This window comes from Aotus nancymaae, unplaced genomic scaffold, assembly GCF_030222135.1.
Source record: "Aotus nancymaae isolate 86718 unplaced genomic scaffold, 86718_ANA_hifiasm-v0.15.2.pri h1tg000029l, whole genome shotgun sequence".
In the NCBI taxonomy this organism is placed as follows: domain Eukaryota; kingdom Metazoa; phylum Chordata; class Mammalia; order Primates; family Aotidae; genus Aotus; species Aotus nancymaae.
Window position 1 is genome coordinate 63,017,049 of NW_026988442.1, and position 27,123 is coordinate 63,044,171.

Sequence of the window (27,123 nt, forward strand, 5' to 3'; positions counted from 1 at the left end):
TGTGGAGATTCTTTAAAGAACTAAAAGTAGAGCTACCACTCGATCCAGCAATCCCACTACTGGGTATCTACCCAGAGGAAAAGAAGTCATTATACGAAAAAGACACTTGCACAAGCATGTTTATAGCAGCACAACTTGCAATTCCAAAAATATGGAATCAGCCCAAATGCCCATCAGTCAACAAGTAGATTTTAAAAATTACACACACGCACACACACATTCATGGAATCCTACTCAGCCATAAAAAGGAACAAAATAGTGGCATTTGCAGCATCCTGGGTGGAATAGGAGACTATTATTCTAAGTGAAGAATGGAAAACCAAACATCATATGTTCTCACTCACAAGTGGGAGCTAAGCTATGGGAACATAAAGGCCTAAGAATGATATAATGGACTTTGGGGACTTGGAGGAAAGAATGGCATCAGGGTGGTGAGAGATAAAAGTCTACACATTGGGTACAGTGTACACTGCTCAGGTGATGGGTGCACAAAGCCTCAGAAATCACCACTAAAGAATTTATCCATGTAACCAAACACCACCTGTCCTCCAAAAGGCTACTGAAATAAAAATTAAAAAAAAAAAAAAGAATTCAACAATAGTACATGTCAAGTGACTCCAATGTCAATAATACTGCAGAATATATGTCAACAGCAAGAAAATCGACAAGTATCTATTTCTGATTCTGCCTTCATGGAGGTCCTTGCTAAACCCATTTTACTTTCGACTGTCAAAGATCTGCCTCCCAACACCACTCTTCACTACGCTCCTTTTCTATTCCAGTGGCATTCTATCTCTCACACTGGGTGAGAAAAGCATGCAATCTTCAGTTCCGTTTGTTCTGCCGGGGTCTTTAGTCCAGTGTAGGAGAGGGAAGAGAAATGCTCCTGAGTTTCCTGAGCCTGACCAGGTATATCTCACACCTTGTCTAGCTTCTGCAGAAAGATAAAGGAACACCCGTCTCTTCCAATTCACAGCCTATACCAACTCCTGGTAGGAAAACGCTGCTGAGCCAGCAGCGCCGGCATCCTGGGAAGAGAATGAATCCTCCTTCTTTTACAGGTCTGTCAAAGTAGGACACTTTGTCTTTTATGCCCAGATCCCATGTAAATTGAGGAAGAGTAAAAATATAGATATGTATAAAGATGGGCTTTCTCCAAAACGAGAGCTAGACATTTCTCCTCCCAAACCAGAGCTATAACTTCTGAAGCCAATTCTTGTCCTCGGAGATCTAAAAGGAGATTTTGAGTTTGTGCCTGATGGATAAAAACAAATGGTTTTCAACTGTGAGGTTTCTTACCACTGCAGAGTTCATATATTTAGCAGTTTCATGTTCTAAAGTTTCCAGTAATTTCAGGACACTGCTATTTCAAAAAAATAATCAGTTTGCAGCTGAAATGTTATTTATAACTGTCCCAGAGTCTGATAATGCCCCCAGCAGTACATATTAGATCATGGGATCCAGTATCAATGACTAACCCAGGAGAAAAGACTGTACCATCATGAAATCTTATGGAAGGTGTGGCCTGCTGCTTCTACCTGCCTAGACAGGGAGTCGCCCCCACCTCCCTACCTCCCTACCCCATCTCTCAAGCATAGAGTGGCTGTGCAAGATGACGAACTACTGCCATTTCTAGGCCACGCCCAAGGTAAGTAAGGTGCTTGTTCACATTTAAAAGCCTAAAAGTTAGAATGGGACAAAGAGAAGTCAGTGTGGGCCAAAAGAAACTTAGGCAGCCAGTCCGATTCAGTTCATTTACTCTGCCTCAACTTTCTATTCAGTTTCTGGCTAGATTCCTTTGAAAGTGGCAAGGTAAGGTAAGCATCAAGAAATAAAAATAAAATCCTAAACCTCAAATGACTGAACAGACCCCCTCTTGGCCAAGGGGACCCCAGAGAAATGTTAAATACCGAGTTCCAGGCCGTGACAGATGGGGAAGTTGGAAATGCCTGGTCATACCCCCTCCTTCGCTAATCACCATCAGGCTTTATTCCCCCAGAGTTAAACAGAAGCCAGCCCTTTTGAAATATTCGCTCCACTGCTTCACTGCTGATATCAACCATGGCCCGCCCCTGCCCCTCTTTTTTGCAATTTCAACACAACCACCAACCAGCATTCCTTCCCCAACAAGAGACCACCAACCACGAAGTGGTTCTGGTTCTGGCCAGGCTACTAAGGCTGCACACAGAGAGCCTTCATGTCCTCTGCTTCACCCTTTGATGTATAGGGCCTAATTGTAATACATTTAAATGTTAAGTCTCCAAACCAAAGTGAACATGGGACCCATGTTGCATACATGTTTATCCTGCTTCGCATGCACATACCACTCCTTCATGAATCTTCACAGCTCCAACTGTAACCTGTTGCATATGTATATTTGCCCCACCGCCCCCAATTCAGTATTAATCCCTGTCTTTTCTTCCCATTCTCGAAGTGCTTATTTCTGGCTTCTGGACAGAGGCCACACTTCCCAGCCTGTAAGAATGGCCACCCTGCAGACTGCAACCCTTTATGAGAAATAAAGCTCTCCTTTCCAAATGTATGGATCTCACCATATTTCTGCTGACAGTCCAGTGCCACCAGTACACAAAAAGAAGAGAAGGCTCACTCATAAACTTGGATAAAGATAACACTGGGCTCATCTTGTTATATGCTGGGGTCATCTTGTTTTGTTAATGAAACAAAATGCCTGGACTCTGGAAATGTTTCAAGACATGACTGAGCTGAGTATATGGGCTTTTCTGTTTTCTGGCTGTTCGGAGCTGTCATATTCTGGAACTGTGGACTAGAGAAGGCTCCAACAGCCATCTTTCTCCCCATCCCAGAGTCCTACCAGGAGGGACCTTGTGAAAATTAAATGGCATTTAGGAACAAAAATACAAAATCGCTGAAACAAATTTCCCTGATCTGTTCATTTTCCTATTTTAAAAGAATTACCATATCAATTCATAGTCATAACCAATACAAAAAGTACGTGTACCTATAAGGATAAATCTAAAACAAACGTGCAGAAATCATGTAATTTCTGAGTTGACAACTTTGATATTGTCTGAGCTTATCTTGTTGTTTTATCAATTAGAGAAATGAAGCTCAGAGAAGTACAGTGACTCACCCAAAGTCATACAACGACTCCATTAGCTCTTTTCGCCCTAATGATTAACTCACACTTATAAGAAAAAAACCCAGAATGATATAAATGAGAGCTATCAATGAAATTAACTAGGGCATCCAATGTCTGGAATCCAAAAATAATCTCAAAAACATCCAATTGAGTATTTAAAAATAATCTCAATCTCAATCATACTTCAGATTCCCAAAGGTAAAGACTCTTTTTTTAATACTGAAGCACCTAGACACTCCTGATTTCATTAGCATTTTCATCAGCTCTATTTTAGAACGTACCATAAAAATACGTTCTTCCTTTATCGTTATCAGCAGCAAGCATCAGCTTCCCATAAATCAACTCCACCTTCATATTGTGAGGCCATTTAATCACTTCACATCATAATTTTATTGCTCAACACAAATGTATGGTTCCAAAAATTAAATCTTCAAGTATAAAATCACCAAACTGAAGCTTAATAAGGTTAACTCTGTAGTATCTGAGAAGTCTGTGCTAGAATTAGATTCACTCACAAGGATTTATGACATATTCAGTTACCATACAGTTCCATGAAAGAATGGTTAACAAGCAGCCATGTACTCTAAGCAGAGACCTGTTACGCCATCCAAAAAGAGCTTTCATCATTTCCCGGAAACAGTCTACAAAAGGAAGCCTAATCTTGGGAGCTTTTCCTGTATTTAACAATCTCAACTCACAACCTCAGTGTTCCCACTAAGCAGACTGATGTAGCATTCAGCCTTTTAAAGATAAAATGGCTAAATTCAAAGATTTTGGTTTCAGCGAATTGTGAGATGTAAGATAAGCAATGTAATAGCATTCCCCAGCTGAACAAAATCAGCATATATTCATCAGTGACTCCTCTGTATAACATGCTATATTATTATAAAGCTATGGTAATCAAAACATTGTGGTATTGGCAGAAAGACTTGATCCATGAAACAAAATAGAGAGACCAGAAAGAGCCCCACATACTTTTCGGGGAGATGGAGACACTCATTATCTTAACGGTGCTGATGGTTTCATGAGTGTACACATGTCGAAATTTCTCAGACTGTATACTTTAAATATGTACAGCTTTATGTAAATTATACCTCAATAAAGTTTTGTTTTAAAAGTGTCTCTACCCTGTTTTTCTGGTTAATGACAACAATGGCCTTTCTATATTCCAGCAAACTGTTAACTGTTCTTGGCTGACACCATTTTTAATTGTCTCTCTTCCCTCTATTCCTAGCTCCTAAACAACTTTATACCACCCCTATTCTCCCCACATCTTACTTTCTTGCCGTCAAGAGCACCAATGGCCAGGCGCAGTGGCTCATGTCTGTATTCCCAGCATTTTGGGAGGCCAAGGTGGGCAAATCACTTGAGGCCAGGAGTTTGAGATCAGCCTGGCCAACATGGAGAAATCCCATCTCTACTAAAAAATAAAATACAAAATACAAAAATTAGCAGAACATGGTGGCACATGCCTGTAATCCCAGCTACTTGGGAGACTGAGGCACAAGAATCACTTGAACCTGGGAGGCAGAGGTTGCAGTGAGCCGAGATTGCACCATTGCACTCCAGTCTGGGTGATAGAGCAAAACTCTGTCTCAAAAAACAAACAAAAAAACCAAGAGCACCAAAGCATACAGCCCCAGGGGATTCATCACAATTGGTTTACGCCAATTATAGTAATCCTATTCATCCCCTTGCTTTCCCAGAAACGTGGAGTGGTTATGTGATCCAATCCTGGCTAATGAAGTGTAAGGAAATGTCTCCTGGGGACTTCTGGGATATGTTTCCCTCCTAGACGAAAGCAATTGGCCTTTTCAGCCCATCCTGCCTTGCATGTGGTTGAGTGAGGATGTGATGATTTGTACTGCAGCCGCTATCTTGCTACCATGAGGCACAATCCTCTGGATATGAAAAGGAAACAGGCTGAGGACAGGAGAAAGGAAATAGAGAAAAAGTCTGGGAATTTGATATTATTGAGCCATGGCACCAAACCAAAATTTGCTTCTCAAACTATAATAAACATGAAGAATCACCTGGAGGATCTTGTTAAAGTACAGATTTTGATTCAATAGGTCTGAGGTGGGGACTGAGAGGCTATAGTTCCAATAATCTCCCTGGTGAGGCAGATCACACCCTGAATAGCAAGATTTTAGGCTTCTCATATTGTGAATAATTAAATGTGGTTTTATTTCTTAAGCCATAGAATCCTATTACTTTCACACTGACTTGTTGGAGAATTTTCACTCCACTGGGCTCTTTTAGAAATGGAAAAATGCAATTCTGAGATTTGAACTGTTGCTTAAGCTATTTAATTCCAAACTTCTGCAACAAAATAAGTTTGAGGAATAAACCAGTTTACACAAAGCCAACCAAGATTTGAAGACACTGCCTAGGTTTCAAAGGTAAATTTGTTTTTCCTCCTCACCCCAACAACCATTCACTCAGTCATTCAATCAGTCCTTTTTTCATTCATTCAAACACTACCCAGCATATGGCAGATGCAAAGCACAGTACTAAGCATTGATGCTCAAAAGAATAAAGCACAGACCCTGCTAATTTGGTAAGAACAGGCAGAGAGGATAAAAAGGCTGGCTTACAGTTTTCACATCATTGGTGCCAATAATTCCACCTATCTCCCCCAAATCTTTCAACAGCAAATTCAGGATCTCAGTTGCCCTTTTCTTCTGGTGGTTGCTAAGCTCTTGTAGCTGGCTCAGCTCTCTCTGCGTGGTTGTCAATGTAGTCTGAAAAACAAATTTCAACAACAGATTCAAAGAGTTGTCCATCAATTTCGTATACTCCACATTACAAAGAATAACACCATCATGTAGAATGGATTTCTTTTACATGACTTCAACCTAAGAATCCTTTTAAGGCAAATGGTTGCATAGCACTGATTCTTGGATAAGAAGAGGAACTCTATATCCACAAGTTATATCACATGGCCTGATACGTTATATGTCTATATATCAGATGACAATTTCCAAGTCAGGGAAATAAGTTATTAAAAATAAGTAAAGCCAAAAAAGAAGTCCTTAAGTTTATAACATGTAATCGCATCTTCCTACTTACCAGATGTTCTATTTCAGCCCTCCCTGTTTCATTTCATGGTCTAAAGTCACCTGCAAGTGTCCCCACCTCCACTCCTAAACAAACCTGCTCCCTGGCCACCTCCATATTTCCACCTAAATTGACAAAGACAGATGGGTCTAAAACAGATGGCCCAGAGGAACATCAACAAGTTTAGAAAACAACTTCAAAAAAGTCTTCTAATTTTCAGAGTGAAGCTGAATGAAACACTCTTCATCTTTTTTCAAAATTAGGTTAAGTTCAATAGTTGTGGTTTCTTACTATATAGCAGAAGCTCTATTTTCTTGTCAAATTTTAATAAACCCATCTCTTTTTCATCCTTCCTGTATCTTGCCAAAAGGTAGGTATTCTTAACTAATGTTCAACATCAGTAAAACAGCTATCTATTTATAAAATCCTCCCATATGTAGCTAGAGCATTCTTAAACAATCTAATAATAGTCTTCTAAACCAATCTAGTAATACTTTGGTTTCATGGCAAGTAAGAACTGTATTACGAAAAATTCTTAAAACAATGAAATTGTTTTAAGAAGCAAATAATATAAAGGATGAATTAAAAGAATCCCATAGAAAACACTAAGCAAAGGAAATCTAAGTCTCTCCCTTTCCTAAGTGACTTCTGAATGAGTTTGTTTTATTTTGTTTGGCATTGCCAACTGCTTATGTCATCTTGTTTTTAAAATCCGCAGAGGCAGTAGTCCCCATCTTAGGAAGCTGCTAGAAAAGTCTTCCTCCATGCAGCTGAATGTATGCCGCAAGGAGCACTTCCTGTCAGCCTCACAGTCGGCAGATCAGCACTCTCCTGTGCCATCTGCCACTTCTTTTTAAACTGGATGCTTTCCATAAAGCAGGCTGGTCACAAGCCCAGGACACCAGGCCATTGTGCAGAGGTGCTAAGGAAAGCAGGTTAGAGTCACTCAGCTTCTCTACCACTCATTTTCCAGGTAGAAAAGGACACATCCCATCCCATCATACCAAACACTCACTGGCCCTGCTACCGCTAGCTCACTGTAGAACCTACGGCATCCTTCATTCGAAGAATCTGGAAATAAGGGAATGTGCAGGCTGAAGTACTGGCTAAAACAGAACAGCAAACAAACAAACAAGGGCAGCTTAATTCCAGGCTCCTGAAGATAACAGCTAGGACAGGAAGCTCACAGAAAGGAATGGAATTCATTCAGGAGGGTATAAGCAAGAAGAGTGAAGTCCATACCTTCCGTGGGAACCCACTCTTGCCAGTAGCAATGCTTGGAGATGTATGTATTGATATTGTAGCATATGCACAGATCTGTGCTGAGTGTTTTACATAAACTGTCACTAATCCTCACACCATGCAAGCAGCGAGTTATCGTTGCCATTTTTACAGATAAGGGAATGAATACTCACAAAGCTTAACTGTCCCAGCTAAGGTCTAAGAGTTATGAAGTCAGACTTGTAACTAAGATTTTCTGGCTCCAAAGTCTGCACTCCTTTGACTATTCCCACAAAGCATCCCCACTAATGTTATAAATTCTCTGGATATAAAGCAGTCGTGATATGCAATTCAAGATGAGTGGACAAAAGTCACTTGCATGAAGTATTTCAATTGTTGGTGGGACCTCAGAGAATACATCTAACACTGAATAACTATTCAGCCACCACCTCCTTATACCATGTCTGTCAATGAATAACAATATGAGTATAGGAATGGGAGCCAAGGAAGTCCCACCCCCTAGACACAAATACTCCAACCGTTTTCTGGGCCAGCTCGTCTGTCAGCTGCTCATTGGCCCGGGTCTTATCCTCCACTTCCTGTGATTTCTGGTCGTAATTGACAGCCAGCTCCTCCAGGGCCTGGAGAACTTCTTTCACCTCATCCTTGGCTGCCTCGTTTTCAATCTGGAGACGTGTCAGCTCCTCTTGTATCTTCTCATAGTCTCTTCTTGTGGAAGCTAAAAGCTGGGGAAATAGGATGGCATGGAACTTGTGAATCTAATGTTCAAATGTTTATGTTCTATGCTGTATCCAAAATTAAGTAATTTAAAAACCAGATACAAGTAAACAAGTTGGAAAACTTCAGGATGATGGAAAATCTCACGGTATGGTCCAGACATTAAAAATAAATAAATAAAAAGACAGATATGTTCTTATCGCAAAAATCTGTTTTGTGTGCATATGTGTTTTGTTTTATATGTTGTTTTTTGTTGTTAAAGCTGTATAGCCTTAACTCAAAGAATGAATTACACATCAAAAATCACTGTATTTTATAGCTAGTTGGCTATTCCATACTTTAAACAAAGGATTGGGGCCAGGCGCAGTGGCTCATGCCTATAATTCCAGCACTTTGAGAGGCCGAGGCGAGTGGATCACTTGAGGTCAGGAGTGGCCAACGTGGCAAAACCCCATCTCTACTAAAAATACAGAAAAAAAATTAGCTGGGTGTGGTGGCGCACACCTATAATCCCAGCTACTTGGGAGGCTGAGGCAGGAGAATCACTTGAACCCGGGAGGCGGAGGTCGTAGTGAGCCAAGATCACGCCACTGCACTATAGCCTGGGCAGCAGGGCGAGACTTCATCTAAATAAACAAACAAACAAAGGATGCAAGAAAATAACACTTACATCGTTTTTAAATGTTATCAGGATTTCACATTGTACACTGGTTGACTTCACAATCAACTAAAACTCTATAAAAGGGTGATCAGTCACCCTTTCTTAACATCCATCATGAATGTACGAAAGGATGTACCCCAAACATTATCATTAGTTAAAAGCGAATGTCTGGGCTTGCCGATGCTCTCATTATCTTTGTTCCTATGTTGATTTTCCTATATTGAACAGATATTGCCTTGATGGTATAGAAAAAGAAAAATGTTAATGAATTTTAACAGTAACAAGAAGGAAAGTTTATCCCAGGCAGCTGTGCCAATGTGGGGGAAACTGGAGTAGAATGGGAGGTAGAGGGCAGAAAAGTCAAGCAAATGCAAGGCCTCGACTATAGCTGAGCGAGATCAATGAAATATAGTTTACCTGATTACAAAAGTGTAGATGATCTCCCCACAAAGGGAGGTGTTTGGGAAGGGGAGGTAATCATTGTCCTAAAGAGATGAAGGAAATGGTTACAGAGGCCTGGGACTGAGGACAGGACTCCAGGCACCTGCTGTCATTGCATGGTGGGATCCAATCCATAGCATTTAAGCAACGAAGCAGAAAGCAGCTTAAAGCACAAAAGAGAACAACACTTAAACGGTCCTCAGAGAGGGAATTACTAATGGTGCACGTTTGATAGGTTGGCTGGCTATCCTTTGCTTAGGTTCTTGTTTGTAAAATACTTGGCAAAACACAATGTAATAAGAACACTTACTGAAGAACTGAACCCCTTTTGGGAGAGACTGAAAACAAATTTGCCTCGTTTTCAGTGTATCAAATATGTGCTGATACGGTACTCAGGCCCCGTTCTCTTTGCCTCCCCCTCTTCTACCTTCTAGTTTTGTTTTTGTTTGTGTTTCCCCACAGGACAGCAGGAGAACATGGTATGTCAAAGACCTGAGCCAGCTGACTGCAAAACTGAAATAGGACTCAAACAGCAGGACACAGTAGTGCTGGGTATTAGGAGGCAGAATCATCCTTTTCCAAGGCCAGAGGAGGTGGCTCACACCTATAATCCCAATGCTTTGGGAACCAAGGCAGCAGGCAAGCTTGAGGCTAGGAGTTCAAGATCACCCTGAGCAACATGGCAAAACTCTGTCTCAGAATATTAAAACAATAGCTACGTATGATGGTACACTCTTGTAGTCTTGGCTACTTGGGAGTCTTAGGCAGGAAGATCACTTGAACCCTGGAGGTTGCAGTGAGCCATGATTGTACCACTGCACTCCAGCCTGGACAACAGAAAGAGATCTCATCTCAAAAAATAAAAATAAAAAAGGATCATCCTTGCCTGATTACCCAACCAAAGGTCTCCGCTCTTCCAGGACTAAGTGTAGCCACTGGCTACTCAATCTCAAAACACCAGGGGTTCTTGAAAGTCAGACGTTTGTTTTCTAAATTCAGTGATAATCAGCTTGTAACAGGCAGTGAAGGGAGATCTACCAAGAAATTTCCACATGATTCTGTGATTATGAAAAGCTTCTTTACAAATTAAATTTCTAGAACAAACATCAACAACAAAGAGTAATAGAAGAAATTTGTGAAAAAAAATATTGCATTCTTTACCTCATCCTGATCCAACATCTGTTGCTTCAGCTTTTCAGCCAGTTGGCTCTGCTGGTTAATTTCGTCATCCTGAAACAAAACATCATGTTTTTTTTTGGTTAGTTATGCCATTTTTGATATCCCGATCTCCCAATGACAGCCGGCTACCATACACTTGCTGATAAAGAGGAAGGAATGGTGTGGTGCTGCTGCAGAGGAAACAGGCTTGTTCTGAGATCTCACTCAGTTAAAATACCTCTTCACCCACCTTTCTCAGCAGGTGAAACATCTGAATATTCTGGAAATATAACATCCCGCACGTTCAACCCAATTCCTGCTCGTTGAGAAGTGAGAGATCAGGGGTTTGGGAACTGGAAGGGACTTTGGAGATAACCCTCCTAATTCAAAGATGTTAACAGTGAAATTCCTAATTCAAAAAATAAAAGAGTGAATTTCTAACTATCTGCAACGTACTGTTATTGTCTCAAATCCTGTCGAGCACGTCAGTAAACAGGAGTGCTGCCACCAGATTGGTAGGGAGAGTCAACATTTCCACTTCAAATCTCTGAGAGACCAGAAAAACATGAACTGGAGATTTGCCATTGGAAGACCTCCCTCTTGATTGGAAGTTAATTTTCTTACCAGTTTAAAAAAAAATAAAAATTTTCGGGCAGCTGAGGGGCAGACACATTCATGCTTACTTTCTGGGCTGTTGAAGTGGGAAGGCAAATTCTCTCTTCTCACTCTCACTTTCTGCCACTAGGTGTTGCTGCCACAAAAGCAAGGGAATTCGCTGGCCACCTCTCCCCGCCTCCCCTTAGACTCGATCCACCCCCAGTGCAGGCGAAGCAGCAGGCAGATGACGCCTAACTACATAAAAAACACAATCTTCGCTACATTATTTTCACGACTTCAAATAAAATGTAAAACATAACCTGTGAAGATGACAACCTGGCTTCCAGGGTCTAAACACCAAACAGCCAGATTCAATTGAGCCTCCTTGGGCCCTCCTTCGCGCCAGGTCCTACCTAGGTGATTTCATCAGCAGCCCAGAAAAACAGACCCTGTACTATGCTTTTTGCCTTTTCCAGAGGTGAGATCCAACCCAGACTTAAGGGCCTGGGTCACAGAACCTCCATGTTCCACGAGATATTCCCCGGTCTGTGTGGTGGCATCTATGCATACATTTGAATCAGGTTAATTCAATGTCACAAACTAATGCTTTCCACAGATTAAGAGAATTCTAAAATGAGCCGTATGGGATCTGAATCTCCTTGTCCTTTATGTGGAACATCATTTGGCTTCGCTTCTCTGCTCAAAGAGATCCTGTTTCTACTGAACTCTTTACACCAATGTTTCTTTAATGGTTCTATTTTCTTGCACAAATCATATTTCTGGCAGGCAAATTAGGGAAATTATACCAGAATGAAACATCCAAAAACTGGCACTTCTACAACTAGAAGACGATTTTGTAGATATATTTTCTCTTCTACTTTATAAACTTAGCATGTCGGTTACCAGGAACGATTTTGTGTTTATGTTCCTAAGCACTTAAATATTAAACAACTTAGCATAAAGGACTCAAGGAGTTTACCATCAAGAGCTACCACCTCTTTCCCTGGGACAAATGGACAAGCACTACAAGTGATATACATCATGAGAGGAGAGAAATGGTGGAGTGAACTCTGTTCTTATGCTGTGTTTATTTCAAAGCCTAAAGATGCAGGCTTCCTCCCGACAGGTGGCAAGCCGGGATGCAGTGATTTTTAAGGTACAGTAAGAAACCAAGGGCCCCTGGCCCCACCCGAAAGATGAAGAACAAGGATGATATTACAAAAGACATGGATCACTTGTACCAGAGACATTTCCCAAACTCCATTTACCCTTCATTAAGGAAACTTCTCTAAGGGATTAATGAGATCTATTGTGATTTTTTTTTAAAGTCTTTCAAAACTTCCAGAATAATAAGGTGTGCTTATATCTACACATTCAACTGCATCTCTTAGAACATGCGTAAGCACGCTCACTCTGATGCCAGCACTAAAGATCTTGTCCATGGATAACAAATTTTAAAGCACTTTTCAGAAAATATTTTTATACTTGAATTTTCTTATACATGAAATAGCATGAGGCCAGGTACAGTGGCTCATGTCTATATTTCCAGCACTTTGGGAGGTCAAGGCAGCTGGATCACTGGAGTCCAGGAGTTCAAGGCCAGCCTGAGCAACATGGCAAAACTCTATCTCTATAAAACGTACCAAAAAAATTAGCTGAGTGTGGTGGTTTGTGCCTGTAGTCCCAGCTACTCAGGAGGCTGAGGCAGGTGGATGGCTTGAGCCACGAAGGCTGAAGCTGCAGTGAGCTGTGATTTCACCACTGCACTCCAGCCTGGGCAATAGAACGAGACTCTGTCTCGAAATTTTTTTTTTTTTTAATTAAAAAAAAAAAAAAAAAAAAACATGTGGCCAGGCGTGGTGGATCATGCCTGTAATCCCAGCACTTTGGGAGGCCGGGGTAGGTGCATCATGAGTTCAGGAAATTGAGACCATCCTGGCTAATGTGGTTAAACCCCGTCTCTACTAAAAATACAAAAATTAGTCGGGCCTGGTGGCATGCATCTGTAATCCAAGCTACTCAGGAAGCTGAGGCAGGAGAATTGCTTGAACCTAGGAGGCGGAGGTTGCAGTGAGCCAAGATTGTGCCCCTGCACTCCAGCCTGAGCAACAGAGCAAGACTCTGTCTCAAAAAAATAATAATAATGTAAATAACATGCACACCCTTATAAATGTGAAACTAGTCAACCCTAGTTGTCCACAGGTCACTGGTCACCTTTAAATATAAAGATGCTTTTGTTGCAAAGGTAATTGGCATAAAAATAATCAACTTTTATTTCTATTTAAGCTTGGTTCATCTCAGGATCTCCAACAGCAGAGCAATACTGTAGAGGGACAAGGACTAAGAGGGAGTGCCAGTGCCAACTTGTTCACCTTGTGTCTCTGCTGGCGGCCCCCTTGGTACCACACCCCTTCCACACCACATGCGGAAGTTAGCAGAGCCCAGCAGGAGACCAGAAGAAAGAAAGGAACTAATATTTATTGGGCATCTGCAATGCACTAGAAACTTTTAATCCTCACCGCAACCTTTTGAAGTAACAGATAGGACCCTCATGATACAGAGGAGAAGAGCACCTTCAGCAGGGCCAGGCACCAGCCCAGGACTCAGCATTATTGTCCCAGGTCTGCCCAGGTCTCAGTGTCACTGTCACAGGTCTGACTCCACAGTGCATACTTGCCCATCACACAGCTTGGCCTTGGGAGACTACTTGTCCTTGGAGCCCCAGCGGGGAAGCACAGAGGGACAGAAGGGACAGAAGGGACAGAAGGGGCAGCTGGGAGGAAACCATGTGGTCTTTCTCCCTCTACATCCAAAATAGATCCACCGAGGTTGACCAGGTCCTCATTTAAAGGGCTGAGGACAAAATAGGATGAGCACTGGAGTGGGAGTCAGAAGACAGGTAACCTCATCCTAGCTCTGCTGCCTCTGTGTGATATACACTTGGGTAAGTCATATAGCCACCCTGAGCTAGTGCCTCACCCAAACCTAAATACCACCTGTTCCATTTCAGCAAAATACAAAGGTGCCATATCCCACCTCATGTATTCTTCAAGCGTCAAACCACCTATATCAACAGAAACATGGAAGAGCCTCCTAGAACATTTGAGAGGAGAACCCCTAAGAATGACAGCTGGCAAGACATAGGCAGTCTATGGGGTCACTGAGGGCAAACCATTAGCTCTGGTCCCCCCTAAGGCTGAGGCTTCTAAGCTCAGTCCTCTCCCACATCTCTCAGCATCATCATGTGATGGACCACAAATGCTGGCCTTGAACTGTGGGCCTTACAGAGTCTTCAAAGCACATGCTGTAGGAAAATGACATAACAAAATGGCCTAGGCTGGCCATCAGGAGACAGACACTCAAGCCAGCTCTTCAGCTACCAACTGAATGCCTTGGACATGCATTTTTCTCTCTCTGTCCTAATCACTACATTTTGTAAGTCAGATTTGAGACTTTAAAGTCTCTCTCTTGTATCAATGAAAGTTCCTTGTGCTGCCAAGGTAAATGATCCTGATTCCACCATGCAGGCATCTACTCATAGAGAACTGAACACAGAATCAGCTTCTCACCCCCTCACCCAGGATTCTCTGTGATTACTAAAAATGAGCCCATCAGTTCTAAAATGAGAAAAACAATGCATATGGTCTAATCTTCTTTACCATTTAAGCAATAGCAATTCCTTGGGGAAATCAAGAAATTGCATATACTATTAACTATTGATCTCCTCTTTCTCTTTCTTTGAGGTTTTGCATAAAATACATGGGTAGAAATGGAAGATAATGGTATGCTTGGGGCCTAAAGGGCAAGTAACCCATCTCGTGGGTGTGAACATTTTATTAAATGTGTTTTCAGAAGGGTGAGATGACCCCAGATTAATGCTGTGGTTATAGTGCAAGCTCTTGGAATCACAAACAAGCAGAACTAGCTTCCTTAAGGCGACCAGTCACATTCAGCTTGCAAAGGTTATACCAGACTCTGAGCTTTACCCCAAAGAGAGAGGCCTGTAAGATTAATGGCAACGTTAACATAACAAACCTGTTTCATACGAGCCAGAGGTGTCCCTAAGCACTCTGAGCTGAACCACAGCAGAAAAGATTAAATCAGACTAAAATTATCAGCAACCTTGATGAAATGAACTGAAAGGAGTTAGAATATTCCAAGGGCAACATGCCAACATCATATAAAACATCAATTCAATTCCCATGCCTCTGGGATTTCTAACCCGACCTTTAATTGGTTCTCCCAGTGTTCTCCAAGGCCTCTTTTTCTCTATGCCAACTTGTGCATTTACATGACTATTTGAGTCCCAAAAGCTTGTCATAAAATTGGACATCTCCAATTAGCATGTTCAAACTACTTCATTCAAGAAATATACCCGTAAAAAGAGCTTCACCAATTAGGTGAAGCCACCAGACCACACGACTATCGGTTTCTCATCCCAGGGCCTTATGGCTATGTAATTAAAGTACCTGCTTGAATTTTGGGAGTCACACTCTTGCCCCTAGTTGAGGCTACTGCTGGAGTTTCCAAGAGGTGAAGATCAGGCCCAGAGAAGAAAGGAAGGGAAACTTAAAAATCACGGACACACACACCCCGTCATTCATGCAGTAATCAGCCCAGTCCCATGTCTAGAAGACAAGACTCTAAATAGCACCTGCCTGTCTATCTAAGCCAACACTGCTCTTTCAATCAAGTTCCCCTTAACATGTCCATTCCACATGAATCAAGCTCCCAGAGTCTGCACCAACAAAGCACTAGGGTAGGTATTAGGAAACCAGACATAAAGATCGAGCTAGCCCTAAATCAGCTCCACAGGGAGCTGGGACCTGCCATCTTTCATCTGTGAGGCAGAGTGAGAACTGTAAATCTCTGGCCACGGACCTTGTCATCCAGTTGTCTGTAGAGACTGGAGATCTCCTCATCGTACTTGTCTTTATCCTCTGTAGAGATGCCAGCAACAACAGGAGCAATATTGTCAATGATGGGGGTGTTATCACAAGGCTCCAGGTTCTTCTGGTCCTTGGCACTGATCTGCTCATCCTCAGGCACAGCTTCTCCTGCAAAACACAGCCGAGAGGAGTTGGGGATTAAAGAAACTGAGCATGCAACCCTCCAGGAAGTGTTCTAAAAATAATCAGTCCTGGTGAAAAATACACAGAGGACACAATAAAGGGCTGTTTTGTGGTTAGAGTTTGTGTTCTTTCTATTTGATAAGAAAGGTCTTAGTTAACTGACCGAAACTAGTCTAAGAAAAAAGAGAACTATGTAAAACCTCCTCTCTCAAGATGCATCCCTGAAGTAAACCGGTTCCAAGATAATCCAATGTGCAGAGATGCCTGAATTCTTTACAGTCATTTTGCTTTAATTGAGGAATATCCTGGGGCTTTACTAGAGTCATCTTCTCTCTAGTGATTGATTAAGAGGGAAACAGATCTCTAAGGCATCCTAATTATGAATTAATTATGTCACTGTTTCATTAATAGAAACAGCCAAATAAAGAAACACACTGGCATTGTTTGATAGAATACCGTAAGGCTCAAATCCTCTGAATTCGAGAATCTCGGAATCTGAGGCCAGAAGAGAGGGTAGCCCTGAATCCAAGACCAGTGCTGTAAAAGCTCACATTTCAATACCCCTGTCTCCCCCAGGAAGCCAGAATTAATTGGCTCTGCTGGAAAGTTCAAATAGAATAATCTACTGTGATATCAAGTAGCCTTAAGAAAGAAAAGCAGCCAATCTCAATCATCTTGCAGAGATCCTACCCTACAACTTCTCAGTCTGCAGAGTAGCGTTTGCTGGGGCCTTCACAGGAAGAATTGCCAAATTTGACAACTGAGGGAAAAGGTACAGCTCGTAAGCTGGCCAATGGCTGTCTCCAACAAGAACATCAAAGACATAACGTGCATGAAAAAGATTCTAAGAAAACTACTGGCCCCATTGAGTCTCCCCAGTATCTTCCTGGAAAGCAAAACCAAACCCAACATACTTTTCCATCACAGTCTTTACCATCAACACCACACTCCTCTTGCTACAGACAGTGGTAAGAGTGTCTGCAGTATTCCCAGCCTCACCCCAGTTCTCACCCCACAAAATCCATTTTGTAAAAATTCCCCAGGAAAACGGCATTGAGTCAGAGAGAATTTTTCAAAAATATATGATAGAAGGCCAGGCACAGTGGCTCAGGCCAAGACGAGCAGATCACTTGAGGCCAGGAATTCGAGATCAGCCTGGCCAACGTGGCGAAACTCCGTCTCTACTAAAAATACAAAATTTAGTATTTGTACAAAAATACAAAAATTAGCCAGGTGTGGTGGCGCAACCTGTAATCCCAGCTATTTGAGAGGCTGAGGAACAAGAATCACTTGAACCCGAGAGGCAGAGGTTGCTGTGAGCCAAGATCGCGCCACTGCACTTCAGCCTGGGTGACGAGAGTGAGACGTTGTCTCAAAAAATAAAAATAAATACAATAACTGCGATCTCAACCTGTGGCTTCATTAACAATATATATCATGCCTCAAGGAACCCACCTGGACACTGTATACATTTATCTCAGTAGAAAGAAAACACTGATGGTTTAATTCTGCTGCTTATGACTCCATTATCTCACTGAATAATCACAAAATAGTTGACAGGGCCTCCGTGTCAAGTAAAGTTAACACCCAGTGCTTTTACTCTGTATCACAGTTCCGTTTGAAGCAGCGACTTGAAGCAAAATGTATAATAAACTATTACTTGCTGAATACAAAATTGAGCCAACCCTTTTTCCTTTTCCAACAAGACTGTGCTATACTTAAGCCTTTTTTCTAAAATAATTGACCTGAAACAAAACCAGAATATCAGAGTAGCCTTTGAACTGAACCTGAACCAAATCAATATTTCATTCAGTTCCAATTCCTGGCTTAAAATATCCATCAACAACCTTAATGTGCAGACTGGATTTCATCCAATTAAAGGATCTATTTTCTCTACAGTCTGCTAAATCCATGGGCTGTAAAAGCAGTACCGTGTTCCTTTCTTCTTTTTCTTAAACATATTAGAGAGATTTTCTAACCACAGAAATAATTCAGGATACATTCTCAACATAAACAACTCAAACAATGTGGGGTATGCGACTATAACTTGAAAGTCCTCCTTTACCCCTCCCTTTTAATTCTGTTCCTTCCCCAGAGAAATTCACCACTAACGCTTGGTAAATGTCCTTCCTCTTCTTAGATTGTGACTGCATGTCTAATTTATGAGCTCTAGCCTCTGAAATTTGGGAATTGTACAGGGCAATCCAGTACAGTATGAATTTAATCTTCCAGCTTAAGCATAATAAAGATGAAATTCTTAGGTGTACTAGACCAGACACCAACCAGAAGATGGTCATATTATCAGGCCGACTCACTCCAAGTAGAGGCAAGGTACAAAAACACCTGGAAGAGACATATTCCGTGTTCTTTGGTCTCAGATGGCCAAAGAGGCAATGGTACCATGGGGCTAGGGTGAGCTAAGGAGCTGCCCACTGTGTGTTTTGATTCAGCTGGGTGGGCAGGGGCCAGGAATAGACTCCTATAACCTTAGCAGATAGTGACCTGTTCTAACCAAAAGTCACAGGCCTGACTTTCCCTAAAGCTTCCCTCTTCTCCCATTAAGGAATTACAGCATCACCAAGTAGAAGGGTTGTCACAGATTGCGGAGACCTAACAAGCTAGCCAATGCTCTACAAGGCACCGTAAAGTAGTCAAGGGACTCTCTCATCTCCAGTGCTATGGCAGGATGCTAAAGTCACATTGTATCTTTTAACAGGTCTCATTAATCACAAGCTCATCTCCTGCTTACCCTCTTGGTTTGCTTTTTATAAAGGAGAGGAAATAACAATGCCTTTATCACAGGGTTGTTCTAAAGATAAAGGAAGAGAATATATATAAAAAGCACAAAAGGCAATATTGTTTGAAGTCCATCTCTCATCCCCTTCTCTCCCTGGCAAATTTGCAACTTTGTAGGCTTGGCAGATAAATTATTATTTTTACTTATTCTGAAATTTGTGTTTCTAGGATCTTTATAATAACTTTGTGGTTGGAGCTCAGTTCCAAAAATAAAACATGGTATATAGCCAGGCAAGTCCCTTTCAGGTTTATTTTTATTATTATTAAAACAATATTTGAAACCTATAGCAGATTTTGTGGTTTCTCTTGAACGATTCTCTCAATCAAAGCATTAACATGTCTCCTACAAAGCTACATCTAAACAACCAGCTCTTTCCAGTTTACATTCTAAAGGTCAGGCAGTCAGGATTATTTTTTACAACAGCCATTTCAACGGAGAAGAACAAAGCCGCAACACTCAGGAACTAAAGCAGCACAGCTCCTGCCCGTAGAGGAACCAAGAGCTGGTTTTCCACCACCACTGCCCTTCAAAGGACCGAGAAAATGACTTCCAGAAGTGTGCCTGGTAACTGCACTGTCCAGCTCACAAACACGTCTGGGGATTGTAAATTCCCAACACTAGGCAAGACCTGACACCAGGCTATCTGTCTCCATGGCAATCTCACCACGCTAATCGAGAATATTCCCTGCACTGCAGTGGACCGAGTCTCTGGAGAAGCCCCCACCAGGTGATTACGAAATAACTGGTTGTAACAAGGAAGACAGCTGCAAACAGAACCTGGAGAAATAACACCCTGAACGCTCATGGTGGGAGAAGGAGAAAAAGACCACCAAAGGAAGGTTAGCATCTATTTTTAGTGTCCCTCTTTGCATTAAAAGCAGATTTCTCTTAGTTTAGCCCCTGAGGCTTATACCTGCCATCTATAGGAAAAGAACTCATAATATTGTAAAACATCTGAAAGGCTTCCCCACCCCCTCCCCATCCCCACACACACACTGGAAACCTTCCCCTTGTTTAAATAAGCATCCTGGCATTTACTATTGTCAGATGTAATTACCTTTAAGGACTAAAAAGATTTGTGTTTACATAGAAGCATTCACTGAAGCATACCTGTAAGGCTTACAGAGCATTCTAATTATAAAATAAAAACTCCCAGAGGGTGTAAATAACATTTCTACAAAAAATAGAAATCCATCAACTGCAATAGATGAGAATGACAGACTAATCAAAAATTCTCATTAGGGCTATTAAAATTTCTAAAATAGGTTTTTGGGGTTTTTTTAAAGAAAGAAAACCATTAGACTGCCAGTAATTCATTAAAATTTCACACATGAAGTAGCAACAAGCTAGTTATCCTTTTCATAAGTTGAGTTCCTAAAGCCTCAGGAGAACGCAGAAAGGTAATTGCATTCTCTCAGTAACTCCGGAGCAGAGATTTGCTGGTCACTCACAGCTTCCGCCAGAAACCACAGCAAATCTGGCAAACGAGGTGCTTTCTTTTAATACCAATTAAATAGGCCCAGTGGCAGACCTAATGGTAGGTAATTTCTATATCAAAGAAACTAAAAGGAAATCTTTAAGTTGCCAGATGGGTGACAGCAGCTGGCTACAAGATGTCATTATATAAATGGGATGTGTAAAAAAAAAATTCATTCCCTTATGAGATTATTTTGCATGCAAATAGCATCTTTCACCCTCATTCCTAAAAATACTATAAGCAGCTTAAAACATCCTCTAATCCCTTCTAGAGCGATTTTCTAATAAACTGGTCACCTGGGACTCTGCATCCTCCTTCCATTCATGACCTCCTCAACAGGCCACAACATTCTCTTAGTGGACAGACGGTATTTCTATTACAGAGTTTGGTTGTGCTCTCAAAAGCAAGCAGAGGGCCTAGTAAATTAGATATCTCCAATGAAATGCTAATTTCTGAGAGCCCATTATAATCATGAATTCGAGAAGGGAGCCAGCATCTTCGAAGGTTTAATGCCAAAAGAGCAAATTGTGTTCCAATTGCGGCGGTCCCCAAGTTCCACAAAGCCCCAAATCAGACTAGAGGCTACAGATTTAGCTAGTTACTGAGCCATGCCTGCTGGCCTCACAGGTTTTGAACTGGGAGAACAAATCTGCTTTAAAGACTGCCGATTGTTCCACACTGTCTCAGCCTGTGATGAAATCATTTCTTTGTATGACTTTAGCAGATAAGGTAAACCTACATCCATTGTTTTTCAATCTTACGGGCAATTATTCAAGAGAAAAGAATCTGCAGATACGCCAGATTGTCAGATCATTTCCCTGCTCTCCTGACACCTGGATTTTTAGGTCCTCCTTTTTATGACTTAAATCCCTGTACAAAGTTATTTTTTAAGTGCAAAATTCAAAGTATCAGAAGAGAGAACGTGTGAAGACTGACCTGACAGCAACAGGGAACTGTGCACCCAGCCTTCACCCCTCCCTCCCCGTCCTCCTGTCAAGAGTTTTCTTGATGGATTGGGAGGAGGTTAGCATGAGCTGGAGCCGTAATTCACTCTGAATCCAACTATCTAAATCTATCTCCATATATAGGATTGTTCGAGTCTTTTCCGCACATATGAGCAACAAAGCAATAGCGCTTTTTAAAAAATTCCATTTTCTGGCAACTGCCCCACTCCATCTATCTGTTCCTTAAGCAAGCAGGCTGAACAAATCTCCGTGAGGCTAAGGAGCCAACAGAGCCTCCAGATTCGAAGAAAGACCAGCCATCGATTACGGCCCACAAGATGTCACTAGTAGATTATGGTGAACATCTGTTGCTTTTCAGCCACTTGACACCCATTCTTATAAAATAGCACCTCAACTTCCTTTTAAGGAATTGGCCCCCTCAACTACGTTCAGTCTTCATCAGACAATTTATCAAAGTGCCCTGCCTCTCCCCAGCCAAGGCACACCAGTAAGTACAGTATTCTCCCTTCTATCCTGGGCCTCTGCTTCGCCAACATAATCACACAGAGAAGGGAAAAAGCATTACTTCCAGGTGTGGCCACTTAAGAGACCTGCCTCTTTCTGCTGCCTGTATCCCTGGAGCAGCCCCAGCCTACACCTGTTGGATCCTGGTGCCTCTGCTATGCTTTGGAGTCTGCTAATCATTCATATCCTTCTAATGCATTCTCTTTTTGCTTTAGCCAGGCAGTGTCAATTCCTGTCTCTTGCAAACCAAGGATCCTAACTAGCACCCTGGGGAATGAAACCAGGCCAGTGCACGGCTCTCCTTAGCCACATGGACATGCCCAGAGTTATCCTGCCCTCAAGGCAATGTCACAAAGGAATTAAAGCTTAGTGTAGTGTATGTGCTATGAGTCACAGGCCTTATTCTGAGAATCAAGGTTCAACAGAGCCCAAAGAAGAAAACTGCTAGACCTACATCCTGAAGTGGACCCCGTCTTAGTCAGCTGCAGCTGCTATAAGAAAGTGCCATAGACTGGGTGGCTTATAAATGACAGGAATTTATTTCTTATAGTTCTGGAAGCTGGAAGTTCAAGATCAGAGAGCCAGCATGGTTGGGCCCTCGAGGTGAGGGCCCTCTTCTGGATTTGCAGATAGTATCTCATTCTAGTCTTACATAGTGGAGAGCAGAGAGAAGCAAGCTCTCTCAGAACCCATAGGACACTAATCCCATTCGTGAGGGTCCATCCTCAGGCCCCAGTCACCTCCCAAAGGCCCCACCTCCTATTACCATCACTTTAGGGGTTAAGATTTCAACATATGAATTTGGGTGGACACAAAACATCCAATCTATAGCACCCATCAAGCTACAAAGGGTTGAAAATTGGTACAGGTGGAGGTGTCAGGGAGGGTGAGACCAACCTGTAAGCATGTAATAGACGATGCAGTATTTCACCAGTTTCAAATGATGTAGGGCAGGGCACGCCCCGTCCTGTGGCACAGCCCCATCACTGCCAGCTGGATCAAACTTACCTCTTTTCACTTATCTCCATTATCTGCCTGCACCTGATCTGGAGTTGATTTCCTACTCCTTTGTATTGCTATTTCATTCTATGTAACGGCAAGTAGGAAAAAGTACAAGCGTGTGCATGCGCATGCACACACACACACACACACTCTTTGCTACACACACTCCTTCCTTGCTGTCCAGCTGCTGAAGTATAGCAGCCAAACTCTTAAATTATAAATACCATGCAAAGAAAGAAATCTCTTTCCCAGGGAGAGTGCACACAATTGACAAGGCCTCTTCAATTCGTTGAGACCGCAATGTGGAACTATCATACCTAGGAGATGTTGAGGGGAACTAAGTAGCTCCCTCCTACAAGTTTAGAACCAATGTGTGGTCAAGTTTCAAAGGAAAATTGACAACCCTGCTACCCTGATTTTAGTGAAGGGCACTGCTTCTTTCCTACTCCGCATCTTAAAAGCCCAGCTCTCACGTTTACACACACCAGCCATGCCCTCATTATCTTCTCTAAAGACTTAGGACTGACACCTGGAGACACCACGGAAGGGCTTCCAGTGCCCCCTTTTCTGGTGTGATATTTATTACACTCATCTAACTGGCCCTGCACACAAATCACTCTGCTAGCTCTATGAACAGGTCGTGCAGACAAGACAAAGAGAATCAACTTTAGAGCCAGGCCCACTCAGGTCAGATCACAGCTTTACCAGAGACCGATCCACTTTGGGACATTTTCTGGCCTGTCACTCATGGTCACAGGGCCACCTGAGGATTAAATGCCCAGCCCTGGAATGTAACAAGAAGCCTGGCCCAGTCTGTTGTCCCTGTGACACCCACTGATACATCGCATGAGATGCAGAGTTACCCCTTGAGGTAGCTCTGCCCCCTTCACGGGAAAAAGGACCTCTCCCTGCCTCCTCACTGCCCCTTACTACTCTCCTTCTCTCCTGAAACTTACATCACTAGAGTCAGTTCTCTACATTTAAGAACTTTGCCCCCAGAAATAAATTTGGGTGGACACAAAACATTCAATCTATAGCACCCATCAAGTTACAAAGGGTTAAAAATTGGTACAGGTGGAGGTGTGGGGGAGGGTGAGACCAGCCTCTAGGCAGGCAATAGTGCAGTATTTCACCAATTTTCACCATCGCCAATACAGGAGGATGTTCTTCTCCAGTATCCCCAGTCTTAGGGAATGGTCTCACCTTCCATCCAACTCAGCAAGCCAAAAAACATGCAGCTGTCATTGAAACCTCCCTCTCCCATAGCCAACTCCTCACCACTCCCAGTTAGTCTCCTCCTCACCTTGAAAAACAAATGTTAGCTGGGGAGGAAAGAAGAGCTGTGCAGAATCCCTCCCATCTCCTTCTCCCATCACAACCAGTGGTGATGTGGCAGTGGAGGTCCTGGGAGCCTCTCAGACTCTGTCTTCTCTTCTTTGTAGTCCAAAGGGCCCTCACGCCTACCTATGCCTTCAGTTATTACCTAAAGATCGATGACTCCAACTCAAGCAAATCCTCTGAGTTCCAGACTCTCAGTCCTAATTTCTTATCTGAATAATGTTTCCCTGGATGTTCCACAGGGACCCCCAAACTCCCTCCTCCCTCACCCCAAGTCTGGTTCTCCTCCAGCATCCCCATCCAACTCAGCAAGCGGTAAACTCACAGCTGTCACTGAAACCTCCCTCTCACATAGCCAACTCCTCACCACACCCAGCTAATTTCTCCTCCTTAATACCTCTCAGGTTCATCCATTTCTCTCCCTTCCTACTGCCCTGTCTCTTACTTCAATACTATAATCTCATCCCTGGAAGATCCCCCCCAGCTCCCAGTTCTCCTCCGACTTGCCGTCCACTCTCCAATGCAGCCGATGGATCTTCAAAAATGCAAATGTATGACCAGCTTAACACCCTTGACCAAAATCCTGAACAAGGACTGTGTAGACCTACATGGGAGAGCCCCGCCCATTCCTCCAGCCCATCTCAGCCGGTGCTCCCGGCTGGCCTGTGTCCTCCACTCTCGGAGCCCCCACACCACCTCATGCCTCCTATTTTGCCCGGCTAACTGCTGCTTCTCTCAGATACTCATCTCTATGTTGCATATTCAAGGAACCCTCACTGGCTTCTCAGTCAAGGTCAGGGCCCTCTGTTGTATAACTCTTGGCACTTGTGCTTCCCCTTCTTGGTATGCAGCGTGGACTATCATCATACACTTATTGGTGAGGACTGGCATTTACCTCCCTCCCCGCTCAGACCGTCCTGAAGGGCAGAGACCACATCTGACTGCCCACCCTTTAATCTCCAGCACCTGCATTAAGCATATGTTTGCTCCACATACATTTATTGGAGGTCTACTCTGTGCTAGAGTACATTATCATCCATTAATTTTCCCAAATTATGCAACTTAAAGTTGTTCATGTAGGATCTTACCCAATAGGGCACAGAAAACAGTACATTTCTAAGGAGACTTGCAAGGTGTTCAAAGACAGACAAACAGTTAAAATGATGCCCAAGTAAAGAGGCTAAGAATAGGACTGAGTGCCCAAAAGAGGCTAGGCATGACAGTTAGTCAGGCAAACAGGGCAATGGGCAGATCCCAGAGAACGGCATTCGATGAGGGATGAAGAACTGCAAGGTTAAAGTCTGGCAAGAGATGGAAAAGGATGGGAGAAAGAAAAGGTTAATTGCCCACCCTGTAATGTTTCTAAAGCCAGCCCCTGCCAATCCTTTACCAAAAGGCTTTACTGAAAGTCCTGGTCACCGAACAGAGAACTGACCTAGAGGATTCCAGAAATAAAACTTCATATAGCCGCTCCCCACCTTGCCAGCTACTGCTCCCTTCTCTCCCACTCCTGCCAAATTGTAAGGAATCATCCTCCAGCCCCAGGTGATGAATTATTCAATTATTCTAGCAGCTTTCCAAACACGTGTGCAGCTAGAAAATCTTTCAAAAAGAAAAGAATCATGTTATTTAGGCTACTAGGTCATTTTTGGAACCTGTCTTGAAGTCTTGTTTGCCACGCAATCGTTTTTCTATTAAACGATAGCTCATTGACACCCCACCCTTACCAGCAAAAAGCAGTGGCAAACATGTAATCACAAGACAATCTGCTGCAGTTACAAACAGTCAGCGTTACCTCCCGATCCTGCACAACAACCCCCAAGTTCCTACCCCTACCCAAAGCCAAGGTCCTGCTGCAGCACCTAAAATACTGAACACAGCAGCAGAGGACCTGAAGAACAGCTTCCAACTATCCGCCATTTCCCTACACACACACCAACCTGCCTTATTTTAGTCAAAAAGAAAAAAAAGCCTTCTACCTTCTAACCTACGTCACAATGCTAAAATCACTAAAATAATCTGTCTGCACTTAGATCTGGAAACCCCTCTTAACACCTCACCCACAACCCACCCACCCACTGCATGTCAGCTCTCTGAGATATTTTCTCCCAGTAGAACAAACCGAAGAGAATGTTTTGGGGAAGAAGGAAAACGAGTCACGAACCAAGCCTTTAAGACTCCATTTTAGCACAGGGCTCCTCCGAGAGCCCTTTATTTCTGGCTCTGAAGAAGCAGAGCATGAAGATGAGTTCGGCCAAAAAATGCAAGTGTCCTCCAGAGGTAGACTTTTAACCCCAAACCAGTGATAAAACTCACATAGGAGAGAATGACATTTTTCATTTAAGTCAAAAGCAATCTGAGCCACCAAGTCTCAGGCACTTTCCTCTAACCTACAAATAGGAGTACTAGAGTTATTACAATAATAGATAGAGGGCATCTCATTGGAAGCAGATTAAGGCAGCCTTGCAAATAGTCACTGGTCCACACTAACAATGCATGCTAGCCAAATGATGGGATGGGGATGGTGCCTGTGTTAGGGACTGAGAGCATCTTCCTGTTCACACAGGTTGTTAGCAGGAGGAACCAAGCTGCACATTGTCCCAACTTTCCCAAGTGTCTCCCAGGATGCCAACAGTCACAAGAAAAAGAAAGCACATACTTGGCCAGGCACAGTGGCTCATGCCTGTAATCCCAACACTCTGAGAGGCCGAGGTGGGTGGATCACTTGAGGTCAGGAGTTCAAGACCAGCCTACCCAACATGGTAAAACCCCGTCTCTACTTAAAAGAAAAAAAATACAAAAATTGGCCCAGTATAGTGGTACGTGCCTGTAATCCCAACTACTCAGAGGCTGAGACAGGAGAATGGCTTGAACCCGGAAGGCAGAGGTTGCGGTGAGCTGAGGTCACGCCACTGCACTCCAGCCTGGGTAACAGAGTGAGACTCTGTCTTAAAAAAAGGAAAAAATCACA

General features: G+C 42.8%; 1 protein-coding gene across 1 annotated transcript in view; it reads right to left on the bottom strand.

Moving 5' to 3' along the window:
* KIF5C (kinesin family member 5C) overlaps positions 1 to 27,123 on the bottom strand; it is a 153,490-nt gene that overhangs the window by 36,646 nt on the left and 89,721 nt on the right. The window contains exons 12-15 of the mRNA XM_021668895.2: positions 15,879 to 16,054; positions 10,404 to 10,472; positions 7,942 to 8,148; positions 5,719 to 5,865 (exon numbers count right to left, since the gene is read on the bottom strand). Coding sequence (XP_021524570.1) covers positions 5,719 to 5,865; positions 7,942 to 8,148; positions 10,404 to 10,472; positions 15,879 to 16,054 — 599 coding nt within the window. The remainder of the gene's footprint in view (positions 1 to 5,718; positions 5,866 to 7,941; positions 8,149 to 10,403; positions 10,473 to 15,878; positions 16,055 to 27,123) is intronic.